The following is a 15716-nucleotide window of genomic DNA, read 5'->3' as shown; positions in this document are numbered from 1 at the left end:
TTTTCTGACTCATCATTCACACCACAAAGACCGGAGCCTCTCTTAAGGACGCCCTGTGAACCTTGGGAGGTAAGTATGAACAGTCACACCACGGCACACTTCTACTGACTTTTACTACACACCTCATACACACCTAGCATCCGAGTGAGGAGGGTTGCAGTTAATCCCTCTCCGGGGGTGAGAGCCTCCGGGGGCTAATCTAGGGTCCTGAATCAAGGATTATACTTGAATCTAATTATTCTAGAAATGAATGTTAGACAGATAATCATAGGGCTGTGGTTATATAAGTCTTCTCTTCTCGACAGGGTGTTAGCGGAGTAACTTTACATAGCTCCAGGTACTAGGTGTTGAAGAAATTACTAAGACTTGACTACATTCAGTAACACTCAGTTGACTCAGATGGTTTACGTTGATGAAAGTTTATACATAAGAAGAATACTCGAGAAGACATGATTCAACATCACACTTCTGTACTCGTGTCTTGCTCAATCACATCTGCAGAACTTTTCGAAAGGCATCGCATATATCCTAAAGACATTACCATTATCAGGTCATGTCACATTGACCCACCTAGACTAATCTGTGACGTCAATAACACTGGAGCAGACAATAAGTCTACCTAACATCCTTGCAGATATCAGGAAAAACAGTTGACACTCTCTAACCTGTACTTGGTGTTCTAATAACAGCTGAACTCTTATCAGGTCTGACTGACATTAGAGAACAGTGAATAAACCTAATTACGTCTGTACATTATAATCTAAATAACTACAGAAATTCCACCACACTAGGAGAGAGTAGACTATCAGCTGGTAGGGAGCGAGCCCTCACATAGTTCTAGTTCTTCAGGGTAAACTAATGAGCTGTTAAAACCAGTAGTAATCGGTTATAACAAGTTTTAACCGGTTCACACTGGCTCTGCTCGAAACAGGCTGACAAACATCCTTTTTAAACTCTGTTTGTGATTGCAGGTACTGTTTGATAAAGGTTATTTTTTAATGTCTGGTATCAAATCTTACAATTACCCTATAGCCTATTGATTGATTACTTTAACATTTGTTGCAAGAAACTTCTTCTTATGAATATTGAAATGCTGTCATATTTATGTGGAAAAGTTTAGTATGACATAGGAAAATGTCTCTACTTCTGATCAAAATAAAATGATGCAAAATAGTATGGTCAGTTAATAGTTCAGGATGTATCTGCACACATTTTATTTAATCAACAAGATAAAAATATAAAAATATGTTCTTAACTTTCAACTTTACTTTATTGTCCCCAAGAGGAAATAAAGTAGGCTAATTCTTGCTCCATTTAAAGATGTAATTTGTCATAGTGCATTTTTAAAAGTATGTGGAGGAGGGTTCATCACAATTTTACACCCCCTCAAATTTTAGTTGAATAAGACGAGTTAAATCAAATTAGTTTCTCAGCATTTTGCACTTCCTGCTGGCTCAGCAGATAAACACCAATGGCCCTTTGTACACAGTCCCAGGCTGTTTTTTCTGCTTAACCTGATTAGTGGTTTCAGAATTTTACCATCCCAGGTGTTCAGAGACACACACATTTTTAAAGGAACCAACCAGTGACTATAACCCTTTTCACACATAAGGAAATGTCTTGAAAAACTCCGGAGATTAGGCTACCCGGAGGAGCTGTAGGCTATATGTGAACTCAAACAGACACATTTTTACCCAGAGTTTCTCCAGCCAGACTTCTAGTATTATTTCCACAGAAAGTCTGAGTGAGCTGATGTGAGAACACAGCAGCATATATTCCGGAGAATTCACCTAGAGCCAATAGAAAGAGAATGACGTTTATATATATATATAGTCCTCTACGATCTCCGTGCACATGATTAAACGGCTGCATTGTGTTTTCTGTTCGTCAGTATGTTGTTCTCCGCTCTTTTGTAGATTTTGTCATTCCATTGGATTGGATTACACATAACATTGATATAAAGGCAAATATTCTCATTATACGTCGTGTAGCAGACTCTGTTGCTTCGGCGTCCACTTCCGCGTTGTCCCCCCCCCCTTCCTGACAGGGATAGCCCCCACCGATGTGAGGAGCATATGTGAACGGCTAGGTCGGGAGAATCTCCGGAGCAGTCCTCCTGAAATTATCTAGATATTATCCGGAGGGCAGATGTGAAAACAGCTTATGTGGGTGACAACTTCATGTTTTTATTTAGACCATTATTTGACACTTGAATTTCCTCCTCTAAAACCTTTGGTTTCTGTTAGTTGTAATAAATCACAGAAAATACTTTGATTAATATGTCATAATATGCTTTTAATCACACTACATGTTTGACGACTGTATATGTCTTTGGTAATAGCTTCTCATGTTTTAAGGTTTGTGTCCAATGTTTTTAATCATACTGCCGGCTGGTCTTGAGTACGTTTATGTTAACTGCTGGCAGATCTTTAGTTGAACCATGTAAGGATTATAGTGCAAACATGGGTAATAAAGTCTGTCTTTATCTCTGTAGTGGACCGATAACACAATGATTTCATGATGAACACTGTCCTGTCTGTCTTTTTCACAGTGAAAAGTCAAGCTGAAGTGGGGAATGATGTCTCTTAGAAAACTGCTTTTAGACACACTGGAGGATTGGGTGAAGATGAATTCAACAAATTCAAGTTTTTCCAGCTGGATCGTGGCACACTGGAATCCCTCAAAGACAAGCTCCAAGGAGGCGTCCTCATCAGATGCCTGTATCACCTCAGTTGGTTTATTTCAATGTTATGGAACAGCTGCTTTAGTCTGAGCTTATCATTCTATCTCTTAAGACGGGGCCCAGACACCCTGCAGAGGAAACTTAGGTCTGCTGCTTGTATCTGAGATCTCATTTTTTTAGTCTCCACCAAAAGCTCATGAGCACAGGTGAGGGTTGAAACGAAGACAGACCCCCCCCAGACCCAGCTCCCTGTTCCCCAGATCTGGTCCAACCCTTGCATTACAGCTGAAGCTGCACAAACATGCCTGTCAATTTCATGATTAATTATACCCTTATGCTGAACGAGACCCAGAGACACTTGAACTACTTGTCTTGTCTTGAGGGAGTAGCTCATAGTCTGCAGGTGAAATCCAGTGTTTTCAGCCAGAGAACCTTACACTCTGAGGTTCTGATTCTAATGCAAACTTCTTACATGGCCAAAAACCAATCAAGTGCCTACTGGGAGTCACAGTGTGTTGAAACCAACATTAACCACACCACCTAATGAAAGCAGAGATGCAATTAGGAGGCCCCCAAAATAGACACTCTCTGAGACTACATGCACAGCTTTCACTTATAAGGACAGGACATGGTCATAAGCCCTCTCCAGGTCCAAAAAACATACAGTATGTAGAATACATAAGCACACTCTTATGTGGGTAAAGAGTTTTGTTAATAATGGTCAGGAGATCCTCAGAGATACTTGAATATTTTTCACAAGAGTGTCCATACGCTTAAGAGCAAATTAACACCATTTTTTAAATGTTCTTATTATGAAGGCTTACCCCAAGGGACTGTATGTGGTTTATGTTATTGGTTGTTGCTTTATTTTCTCAAACAGATCTGGAGTTGTTTGACCAGAACAAACAACCTCCGGTGGTAGTTTCTTCAAGTCCTCCAGTGGTAGTTTCTCAAAGTCCTCTGGTGGTGGAAGTGTCTACCGATGATCTGTAAGATGACAGAATTGAAGTTATAATCAACTTCTGACGATGTGTGTTTCAGGTCTGTTTGCATCACTGTTCAGGTTGCTCAAGTTATATTTCTGGAGTCATTCAACATTTGGATCTTTTGGTTGAATTTTTGTGCAGTAAAGCTCCTATCTTTTTCTTCAAACTGACCAAACACTGAGGGCTTTACTTAAAAGGTTTTTCACAATTCGTTTTAGAATAAAGAAAGGTTGAAGGTTGATAATCTGTCAGGGTTGATTTAAGTTTCGCTTTTTCTCCAGGAATACTAACACCTCATGCAAATATGACTGCATCACCTGCAAAGATCTGATCCAATCAGGTCCTCCTGCTGTTTACCAGCTGATACCGAAGAAAGACAATATTGGAACAATAAGAAAAAATCCAACCAAGACAAACAGAACCCTCTTGCTTGTCGGTGGAACAGGGAAATCTACGATAATCTATGATCGACGCTCTGATAAACTACGACATGGGGGTTAAGTGGGATGACAATGTCTGGTTTGAGATCATAGAAAAGGACAGAAAGAGAAGAAAGAGTGAAGGTCAGAGGTCAGATGTGATCGTGTACGAGATCTTTGGCTTTGAAGACAAAACTCTGCCCTACTCTCTGACCATCATTGATACTCCTGGATATGGAGACATCAGAGGGTCCTACAGGAGGAACACCCTCTTTATATCTTATGGCTTCAAATATTTACATTTGAACAATGATTAACATGTGGTGCCTGATTGTCTTAGTTATCTGGTTGCATACTCTATGCTCTTTGTTGTCACTTTTTTCATGTTTGATCTTTTTTTAAGTCAGTTTGTGTTCCTGTGTCTTACATTCACCTTTTCTGAACTAGCGGCCAGCTGAAATGTGTTAATATGTGCTTTCGTTAACGCCTTTTTAACCACATAACGAGCAGAAAACAAAGCTGGGAGGATTCAAAATGGTGTCATCATGCAGTTTGTCCAGCAGAGGGCTCTGACTTGGGCACTTTTTAAAGCACAGAACAGCTGAACAGACTGTGTTGAAGTATGCCTATTTATAAAAAGGTAAAACGATGTTTCAGTAAAACTACAAAAGTCAAGGGTTTGTTATGCAGCTTGTTAATGAGACTTTAGTTATTAGATGAGAGAGAAACCTACAGCTGTGTATCATCTGCATATAATGATAGCTTCTAACCTGTTTCCTTATTATTTCACCAAGCAAGCAAAATAAAAACACTAGTGGTCTAAGAATGGATCCCAGGGGAACTCCATGTAAGATGGAAACAGAAGTTCAAAACATAATTAGAAAATGAGTCAAATTAACATCATGACATCATTTTACATATTTTAAGTATATTTAAAGAATGCAGCCCTCTGAAGACCTCACCAGAGTCACATCAGACCGACACCCATAAAGGTCTTTGTTTCATCAAAGTAAAGTTTATTATTGCATTGGCTGTCATATTGGTGTAAGGATGGCTGTAGTTCAGACCGCATTACCCACAGGTGTGTAACCTGGAGCTGCTCGTTGCAGGTCTCTGTCGGCTGTTGAGAGGAGGGCGGCAGGATGAGTGGGGCAGCTCTGGGTATCGAGATCGTGGTGGTGTTCTTCCTCGCTCTATTCCTGCTGCACCGGTATGGAGACTTCAAGAAGCAGCAGCGCATGGTGCTGTTGGGCACGCTGCTGGCCTGGTACCTGTGCTTCCTCATCGTCTTCATTTTACCCCTGGACATCAGCACGGTCAGTGGAAGGTCGAGTCTAAACGTCTAAACGAAAGTGGACACAAACCTGAACTGTGTGTGTGTGTGTGTGTGTGTGTGTGTGTGTGTGTGTGTGTGTGTGTGTGTGTGTGTGTGTGTGTGTCCGCTCCTCACAGACCATCTATAAGCAGTGTAAGATAGACCATGAAGACCACGCCTCTGTGCCCACTGTCAACCCAATACCGTCCAATCACACAGCAGCAAACACATCTGCCACGCCCACTAAACGGTGAGTATACTACAGTGACTCGTTAAAAGTTTAATGTGAAGTTTAAAGAACTCAAACCTTTAAGATCGTAGAAGTCCATCCCTCTCTCTCTTTAATCAAACATGGCGTCTGGAATGTGCATCATTTTAAGGGAATAAAGAAGAAACCTGAGAACCCCCCCCCACACACACACACTTTTTAAGACCCAAACAAACACAAACTAATACAAAGTTTGAACAATGATTAACATGTGGTGCTTTGCGGTCGACTTGTCGGCTTTTATCCCCGCTGTCCAAAGTTTATTTTACCTCACAAGTCTCCTCATTGTTCTTGTTCAGCCGCTGACAGACTTCCTGTTTTGTAAATCTTAACTCCAAATTTCCTGAAAGTCATATTTCCCATCTTCTTCTCCGCCGTCACACGATGCTGCCGTGGAACATGAACAAACAAAACCAGAAAAAAGAATAAAGAATATAACACTAACTGGACAGAGTAGGGTCGAAGTGAAGTCTGAAACTGTAAGACCTGTTGAAGTCAAAATAAGTTGACACACTTTATTTTGCTGCTTGTCTTTTACAGCGAGTGGCTGTAAGTGAACTTCTCGTACAGGGATCCATAAATCCCTTAAGTCTCTGTCCATTTCAGAATAAAACACCTTCACGGGCACCAGTAGCCTAGTGGTTGGTTAGGTGCCTCATGTACGGAGGCTATTGTCCTCCAAGCCGCCATATTTACGCTCCTGTGACGTTTCTCCTTCAATCTGAATGTCATGGAGGAGTAATGGGGGGTGAAGTGACCCCCCCCCCCCCCCGTACCGTGTTCAGAGGCGTTACAGAGGAGAGGCGAGATTAGCTGAGCGGTCTCAATGTAAGCGAGGGGAGTCCCACAGGGTCGTTTAGGACACTCTTAATGATAACTCAACACGAAGTAGTGTTACATGGCGCTAGATATTCGAATTCCTGATCGTATCAGACACTGTTTGGACTTTTAAAATGCATGTAAACATCCTAGTCCGACCTACATCGGACCATAAGGGACATCTCATAATTGGAAAAGAACACCTAGATAATACTCAGCTCAGATACTCAGCCATCGTATCGTAATCGGATTTCGGGTTCTGCACATGCTCGAGAATTTCCGCCGGGGCTTTCACCTGGAAGTGGAAAGAGACGACTTAATAAATAGTAGTGTCGTTGCCGGAAACGGTGTCCGTCTGCTGTTATCGCCGCAGCCAAAAGATCTGTTGTTCTTCTAATATGAATTATTAGAATGTAAATAATGCACGTAGTGTCGTCCATCTTCTCGTACGCCATCTTCGTTTGAATGCCGCCAGATATTTTGTTGTTGCTGTGACGTTTAGGTCAACAGGAAGTGGCTCTATAACCACGTGTTGAAAGGGGTACAGCGCCACATAGTGTAGCGGAGTCAACCAATGCTCCGGCCATTTATACGATTCTCTGATTGGCATTTATACTCAGACAAGTGACAGCTGTCCATTCAAGTAGCAAATCGGTATCTGGCTTTATCAAGCTATCCCATGTAAACGCACTGACTGATAAGCTTTTCTCTCTCTAAACTAAAAACTGCTTTTTTTTTCATCTCTTTGACCCAAAAGACTGGAGCCCGTCAGGGACAAAAACACGACTCCAGTTTGTGACCACAGAGCGTTCAGTCGAGAGGAAACACGTCCATCATGTCCTCCTTTGTGTTTTCAGGTACGAGCTCCAGACCATCGGAATCACAGCAGCTAACACCTGGGGCCTGTTCCTCCTGATGCTGCTGCTCGGGTATGGTTTGCAACCAACTGCACTCGAGGAAAAGAAAATGTCTGAAACAGGATTAAATAGATTACAGCAGAGTCAAGCCGGACTCCCAGGCTTCGAGCTCGGTGTTACACTCTCAGATTGAAGAAGTTAATCAGGTTCAGAAAGAATTATGGGACCTCTGAGTGTTTGTTGTTTAGCTGGAAACAAGATGCACGACATAGAAAACAGGTGGATCTAAAACTGAGCCTTGTGGGGCACCACAGGTGATCTGGGCAGTGCAGGATTAAGGATAGCGGACAGACTCACCAGTAGAGGGCGCTGTATGGTGGGTTTGAACCTGAGGAGGGCAGCTCGCTTTGTTCAGCCCGGTGTTTATCAGGCATCAGCAGGCTTTGGTGTGGAGGGCAAAGGAGGCGGGGCTAAATCTGTCGATATGACATCACAGCTAATAAGGAAGTCTGAGCTGGAAGTTATTCACAGCTAACAGCTGGCGACACCAGAATATCTGAAGGTTGACCTTTGTCTCCAGAGGCTGGATCTTTATTTATTCTATCTAAGACAGAATTTATTGCAGAGTCAATCAGAACTGTGATCAACAGCTGACACAAATACAGAACACTTAGCTACTCTCAGGAAAGCATTTAATGACCTTGTTGGGATCTGGATACAGACTGGAAGATCTACACTTTGATGTGTTTATGTATCGTGTGTTCAGGTGATCTACGCGGTTCAGAGACACAGCAGGACTCGGGTCCAGTGGGAGATCCTCCTGCAGCAGGCCATCCATCTGGAGGACGTCGCCAAGAACGAGACTAGCTCCACCCACCAGTTTGTCCACAGCTTCCCGTCGTCTGAGCCAGCCAGCTGGTTCAGCAGATACGTTTACATGCCGACTGTAGGTGTGTGTGAGCCCAGAGCCAATAAGACATGTGAACCAGAACACAATACAGTCGATGATCCAAACTCTAAAATGTTGTGAAAAAATACTTAACTTGTGTGTGTCTCTGTGTGTGTGTGTACAGAATGGTACTGGGAGTGTCTCCTGAAGACCTGGTTTTATCGGCTGCTGTCCGTGGTCCTGACTCTGTTCAGCGTGGCGGTGGTTTGGTCTGAATGCACCTTCTTCAGCACCCGGCCCGTCCTCTCTCTGTTCGCTGTGTTCATCCAGCTGGCTGAACGAGACTACAACTACCTGTACATCGAGGTGAGACACACACACACACACACACACTCTCTCAGGGTATATCTGTTCCAGTTTATCTGACTGGTTTGTGATGACCCTTTTCTCCACCAGATGGCGTGCTTTGTCACTATCTTCTTCCTGTGTACCTGTGTGTACTCCACTGTGTTCCGCATCCGTGTTTTTAACTACTACTACCTGGCCTCCCATCACCAGACCGACGCTTACAGCCTCCAGTTCAGTGGCATGTGAGTCAACACCTTTTGATTATTTTATTAACACCTAAAGGAGCAGTATGTAACTCTGACCCCTAGTGTTTAAAATGGGTACTGCAGTCTAAATTCTAAACATCATAGAGAGCTATCTCCCCCCCCCCCCCCGCCCCCTCCTCTCTGAAGTCCATGCTCACGCAGGTTGCCATGTGGTGGACACTGAAGCTTCAGTGTTTAGCCAGCTCTGCATCGGTCTGTAAACCTTTCTGCGTTCTAACTTGGGTTTGTGCACGTGTACACGTGTAAACGGTTAGTAAATCATTACCGTTTAGGAAAAATCAGTAATCGTTTTTATTTTATTTTAATTTTTTTATTATTTTAAAATGTTTTAGAGACACGCATTCAATCATCTCTGATGTAAAATAACACATACTATTTATTTAGAAAAGAATAAAGCTATAAATTTTCCACTTTGACAACTTTACTGCACTCACAAATGCACGTGATAAATGTTGGATAACTGACCACCGGGCATTACGTCACGTAACAAGTAAGTTTCACTTTTGACTTGCGATGGCAGCCAAGACTACTCAGCAAAGTGCGGCGTGGAGGAGCCGCACTCCTGGGGATTGACTCTGGTTCCGGGACATGCCTGTGCGGGTTCTGGCTTTCCATGTCCGGTAACCGGTTGAACGTAAGTCTGTGAGCCTCTCTCAACCCCCTCTTTGGAGGGGGTATTGAGCCACACTCCTTTCCCTTTTCTGCCCTTCCGCCCTATTCCGCTTCGTCCGGGTAGGGGGGATTGCGCAGTCCTGAGGGTCAGGCCCATTCGACTACGACCTCAGATCAGACGAGACAACCTGCTGAATTTAAGCATATTACTAAGCGGAGGAAAAGAAACTAACGCAGAAATCCTTTGTTTCTTGTCCTTTTAAAAAATACAGATTTCATACTCATCATGGTAGTTGTTTTATCATAGCCTTGTTATAGGCCTATATAGGCCTCAAATAAATACATACAGGTATTTGTTTTTACAAATTCTATGGCAAGTTTTCTGTGTTACTTATATAGCCTACTTTATAAAGCACAATTGTATCTGTCTGACAACTTTGAGTGGCGGCAGTGATGCGGAGGAATCTTTCTGAAAAGCGGCCGCACCCTCCATTGGTTGTATAGCGTGATTGCGGTCCACTTTTTTTTTTTTTATTAATAAAAAAAAACAAACGGTTAACCGTGTACACGGAAAAAATGACGTCGTGTAACCGTTTACAATTTTTTGTAACCGTTCACACCCCAGTTCTAACCTCTCCATTTTTCAAAAGCATCTCCAATATTGATCCTAGTTTGAGCATGTTTCTGCTCGTGGAGCTTATTAGAAACATGCAGAGGCTTTTTAGGTACAATCACTTCTATCTGAACCAGTTCTCTTGCCCGCTTCCATCACTGCAACACCTGTTGGTTTGTTCTGATAACTGCTCTCATATCTGACAAAATGAGGGGCTTCCAAAACGGCCGTGTGGGGGTGCATTAAAACCGCCTGTCTGGGCTGGCTGGTGCATAAAGTTGATGAAGGGTGTTTGATGCAGACTGTGACCTTTGACCTGCAGGCTGTTCTGCCGTCTGACGCCTCCTCTGTGTCTGAACTTCCTGGGTTTGATCCACATGGACTCTGCCATCTCCCACCAGCAGAAGGAGCAGACTGCGTACACCTCCGTAAGTCGTCCCACGGGTTTTGAACTTCACGTTCTCGGTTAGTTTCATGATGGATAGAATCAGAGAGTGACGAAGCTTTGTGTGTCATATTTGAACCAAAAATATAAAAGACCTTATATTGATGTTTTTGTTGCCAGGGGTTTCAAACTAGAATCATATCAAAGTTTAAGTTCTGTTACCATGGCGACTCCACCTGCAGGAAGCGAAAACACACCTGACCTCTCGTGTGTTTCTCTGCAGATCATGGGATCCATGCGTGTCCTCTCTTTCATCGCTAACGGCTTCTACATCTACTACCCCATGCTGATCGTCATCCTCTGCATCGCCACGTACTTCAGGTCAGTCTGGGGGGGGGGGGGGTGCTGCAGTGTGGATCTATCAGCCTACATATGAAGGAGTCTGTAAAGCCACTTGCAGAGGGAGATATGGTTGTGCACGTGTTGACGTCAGACGATGTAACTCAATGTCATCCTGGATTATGAGCATCTCGCTTTTAGAACTTCTGACCGACAACTCCACTTCATCAAAGACGCTGCGCCGCTGTTCACCTATTGTCTTAGATTAAGGACTCTTTTTATATAAACATCATGCCAGGTTTATTTAGTGAACATTAGATCGCCGTTTACCCGCCAGATAACGTTGGGTCTGCACTAGAGAGCGAGCTGCTCATAACGTCTGAACTCTCTGTGTTTATTATACTCATCGTCATCAAATAGAACTCTCAACGCCTCCAACAGAAACCAGGGTCCCTGACCAGGGTCAGGTCAGGGTCTATGACCAGAGGAGAGCCGGTCATCAGAGTACAAAATGTTTATCGCTGCGATAATCATGAAACCTAAAACTAATGAGCCAAACATGTGAAGGTCACACTGTGAGACTTTGAGACTTGGTCTCTGTCGTGATGCTGTGTGCTGTGAACCGAGGCTTCTCATTGGTCAATAAAAGCTGTGGGTCAGTTGGTAGAGTCATCACCTCTCAACCGGAAGGTCGAGGGTTCGATCCCCAGCTGAGCAACAAGACACTTAACCCTGCTGCTTCAGTGGCGGTGTATGAATGGATTTCTGATGTACGTCGCTTTGGATAAAAGCGTCTGCTGAGTGAATTGTAACATTGTAAAAGCTCTTTGATATACAGTCTGATGTTATTTCTATGAATGTGGAGTCAGCCGAGCAGGTGCTAATGAAGTGTCTCCTCAGCCTCGGGACTCGCTGCCTCAACCTCCTAGGCTTCCAGCAGTTTGTGGGTGACAGTGAGATGACCTCTGACCTTATCGACGAGGGCAAGGAGCTGATCCGACGAGGTAACGACAGAACGATAGAAATGGTGCTGTCTTTAAACGATGCAGGTTAAACTAATCATCAGCGATGTCTTTACAGAGAAAAGGAAACGGCAAAGGGTAGAAGACGGAGAGAACAGACGCAGAGTGAGTAACCAATCAAATCACTCCTCCAGACCACTGCTCACTTCACATTTGTCTGTTTTTAACCACATTACGAGGACCGCTGGGGGCCCCTCATGGTTAGTTTGCACGCCTCATGTACAGAGGCTGATCACGTCACTCCCCACGCTCTGATTTCTGTGTGTGTGTGTGTGTGTGTGTGTGTGTGTGTGTGTGTGTGTGTGTGTGTGTGTGTGTGTGTGTGTGTGTGTGTGTGTGTGTGTGTGTGTGTGTGTGTGTAGGAATGGAAGGAGCGTTACGGAAACTCGAGGGATGACTACACGGCGAGGAACAGGAGCAGCCATGAGATGAAGGAGACCAGTTACTCAGACACTGTGACGCCCAGAGACAACAGACGTAAGTGCTCCCCTCTGTGGAGATTCTAAAAGACTCCCGCTGACCGATGATAACCAGCTGCTGTGGTGTGTTGAACAGAAGCTAAATACTCTCGCTCTGGAGGCCGGGCGGAGAGGGACTGCATGGAGCTGCTGCAGGACGCTGAACCTTTAGACTTCAACGCTGAGTCTCTGACAGATGACGCTCTGGACTCAGAGTCTGGGAGGTAAACACGGCACACTTTGATTCCTAAGGAAATGTGACTGATGATCCAAGAGTTCAAAGAACCATGTAGCCCAATACTCCACGATTCATTGGTCAGAGTCTCAGTCGACTGCCAGACGAGCACAGGGACCGTTCCATTCCAGCTCTGTGGGGGTGTTTCATGTCTAATGTTACGTAGAGTTGTCTGTTTGAAATCCTTCATTGCTCATTGTAGAGACAAAATCATTTATCCTTATCCAGTGGTTATGGACTTATTTTATCTCAGATATTCACCCATATTTTCAGATGTGTTCACCAGTCAAACACTAGCAGTTCTCTGTCACCAGCAGAGGGCGCTATTGGATTACAACATTCATCATCACTCTGCAGAGAGTCAGGCTCGTACACGCTCATGAGTGTCTTCATTAAATATCTTTTCCTCAAGTGTTTGATAACTGAGGGATCAACACGATAAATGTTTCTATCTCTCTCTACAGTTTGATGATGAATCAAGTCCTATCATAGAATAAATAGTTATTCCAACATTAGAAGACAAAGAGATTAACCATGTGGATAAACAATGAGCACAAAAAAAACCAAACGTTTGACTGTCAGTCGACGATGGGCAAAAACCAAGGAATCAGATTGGGCTGGTTAGTTGGGGAAACTTATTAAAACTCTTTGACATGTTTGACATAAATGAAGACACACCTCCCGTGTCGTCGTCATAGCGATTCTCTCAGATTGAACCCTTGAACACTTTTTCTGTGACGCTCTGTTGTGTTTTTATTTCCATCCAGTCATGATGAGTAATGAAGCTCTCTCTTCTTTACTGTGTCGCTCTTTCAGACATGCAGGAGGACGATATCTGTCCATGTCTTCGTCACGCAGCCGAATATTCGACGACGTCTGACGGGAAGAAGAAAGGTGAAGGGGAGCCATAAACTGGAACACACATTAAAGTTTGAAGGAAGTGAATGTACCACATGACCTCTGTTTCCCAGGATGCACGGTAACTTAACAGCAGGTGGCCTGTGTCAGTGACGGTCTGTCCCCCTAAATGATCCATAATCCTGTCCATGAAGGCTAAAGGAATATTGAAGCTAACCATGTTACACTAACTGTCATGGAGACACGTCTAAGACCCCTGCATGTCAGGCAGGGGGCGCTCTAACCGTCTGAGCATGCTCTAAAAGAGAGTCACACCCTGCTGCATGTCGTCACTTTCATCACAGGTCACATGAAGGAAGGTCATCTATATTTGTGAATGTATTTCTCTTTTTGTCATGTTTGAAACACGATCACTCTCAGCTTCACTTCATCTACAGCTCACAGCAAGAGAACCCGAGTTGTCCGTCATGTTAAATCAAAACGACTGCTCGGGGACTCTCCCCGCTGACGCTCTTCTGCGGCGTTCACACGGGACACTCCGCCCCCTCATCTCCTCAAACAGTCCGACTGAGTGTGAAGCCATAAATGGTTTTAAGAGAAGTTCACTTCCTGCCCTGATGGTTAGAAAATGTTCCCTCTTGGCTTGTCACAATACCAGAATTTAAAACTGTGATGAGATTCTAGTAAAAATCAAACATTGATACCTGTTACCACAGCAACACAAATAGAAATCTTAAGCTGTTCAGAGCGCCGTTTCCAGCCGGCATATATACGCGCCTGTGACGTTTCTTCTCCAATCTAAATGTTGTGGAGGCGTAATGACAGTGCAGTGTCCCTGGGTTCAATCTGACCCCTGACCCTCTCCAGCGTGTTGTCCTCCACTCTCTCCTCCCAACACTTCCTGTTTCTCTCCTGCTGTCCGATCTTAAAAAGACAAAAAGGCCAAAAAATCTAACTTCAAACAAACAAACAAACAGACGTGGTAAAGAGAAGAATTGTTGATAACCTCGGCTGCTTCAGCGCCACATATTGGTCAAAGGAATCCAGATTTCTTCCCTCAGAAATCTCGTCCACACACGTCCACACTTCAGGCTCCAATAACTCCAAGTGTGAAGAGAATACGACACGTTTCAACATAAGCTCCGCCCACAGCGCAAGAGCAAACGTATCACACATTTAGAAGAACCGTGTTGGAAATATAAAATATAAACGAAACCTGGCGCGGTCCAGAAATATGTTGAAGTAGTGAAAACCTCAAGGGGCGGGGCTTAAATGATATTTTTCTTCTTCTTGTGATAATCCTTGGCTTCACCTTGCAGACCCTCTCACCTACAGTCTGTGGTAACAACAGGTAACAATGTCTGGCCCTTTAAATGTGTTAGCATGTAGCATTAGCTCAGGGGCTGACGACGAGCTCCTGCTGGCAGGTTCAGTGACCACGTTCACATCACGCCGCCCTCGGTCCATATCATGTCTGTGTATATAATGTATGATATCTTTTTGTATGAGTTGGACTAATTCATGATGCACAGAAGAATTCATGTGACTTTGTATTTATTGTATTTCCTGGTAACGGAGCGTCATCATCCTGCTGATTCTGATGTTTGATTATATTTATTCATGACGCCGCAGGTGGAGCGTAGATATCACGAGTTCTTTACTGTCGTGACTTATTTAGAGAAACAATGATGTATGTTTTAATCTGCTGCCAGTGTTGTGTCAATAAAAGAGATCCAATGTTACCGTGTGCGTCTGTTTATTAGCAGGAATACGGTAAATGTTCCCGATCACAGAGACGCTGGGGGCGAGGGGGGGGGCTCTGTCTTTATGCTGCTAACAGGCTAAACAAGCTAGTTAGTGTCAGAGGAGAGGAACCAATCAGGAGCTGGTGACAGAGAAGAAGACGTTGTGCTTTTATGTCATACAGTGAATATGTGAAGTTCTGATCGTAGTTAATTTAAAGTATAAATGTTTGTTATTTGACATTCCTGGTGTTCATCTTATTAACCATGAGTTTATATCTGTAGGGAGCATCTTTTGTTGTCACATGATTTCAGAGAAACGGGGACTTTATCCATGAGTGAAACAGAAAGTAAAAGAAGGGAGGAGTGTTCTCTTGGATAAGGTTTGTCTCTTCTGATTATTTTAGCTTTATATCTGTAGTAAGAATCTTTTGTACACAGAAACAGAAAGTCAGAGAGAGAGCAGAGTTCACTTTGAAAAGGTAATCTGTTTTTTGCTTTGATAAAGAAAACATTTCAATACAGGTCAGAAAAACTGTCATCTTCACTTTACAGCAGTTTCTGAAGAGAAGTTGCGGTCTGTTTCTGAGAAATCATGTGAC

The 15716-nt window shown here is 43.6% G+C and overlaps 1 protein-coding gene across 1 annotated transcript; it reads left to right on the top strand.

Annotated features, from left to right (window-relative positions):
• The first annotated feature begins 5230 nt into the window (after positions 1–5230).
• LOC136183205 (G-protein coupled receptor-associated protein LMBRD2B-like) lies at positions 5231–15112 on the top strand. Its single transcript, XM_065965801.1, has 12 exons — positions 5231–5415; positions 7348–7419; positions 8107–8297; positions 8421–8602; positions 8693–8826; positions 10398–10503; positions 10744–10841; positions 11700–11803; positions 11880–11926; positions 12184–12298; positions 12377–12503; positions 13331–15112. Exons 1-12 carry the CDS (start codon positions 5231–5233, stop codon positions 13392–13394), a joined length of 1425 nt encoding a protein of 474 aa, XP_065821873.1. The 3' UTR covers positions 13395–15112.
• The last annotated feature ends 604 nt before the right edge of the window (positions 15113–15716 follow it).

This window comes from Labrus bergylta, chromosome 17 (genome assembly GCF_963930695.1).
Source record: "Labrus bergylta chromosome 17, fLabBer1.1, whole genome shotgun sequence".
NCBI classification, from domain to species: domain Eukaryota; kingdom Metazoa; phylum Chordata; class Actinopteri; order Labriformes; family Labridae; genus Labrus; species Labrus bergylta.
This window is presented reverse-complemented; position numbering and strand designations above follow the sequence as displayed.

What these genes read in the sequence shown, in the direction of transcription:
- LOC136183205 (XM_065965801.1), top strand. Translation starts at nt 5,231, where the DNA reads ATGAGTGGGGCAGCTCTGGGTATCGAGATCGTGGTGGTGTTCTTCCTC. An exon ending in CTCCTGATGCTGCTGCTCGG is followed by an intron (nt 7,420 to 8,106) that starts GTATGGTTTGCA and finishes TTATGTATCGTG; the next exon opens with TGTTCAGGTGATCTACGCGG. An exon ending in ACGGAGAGAACAGACGCAGA is followed by an intron (nt 11,927 to 12,183) that starts GTGAGTAACCAA and finishes GTGTGTGTGTAG; the next exon opens with GAATGGAAGGAGCGTTACGG.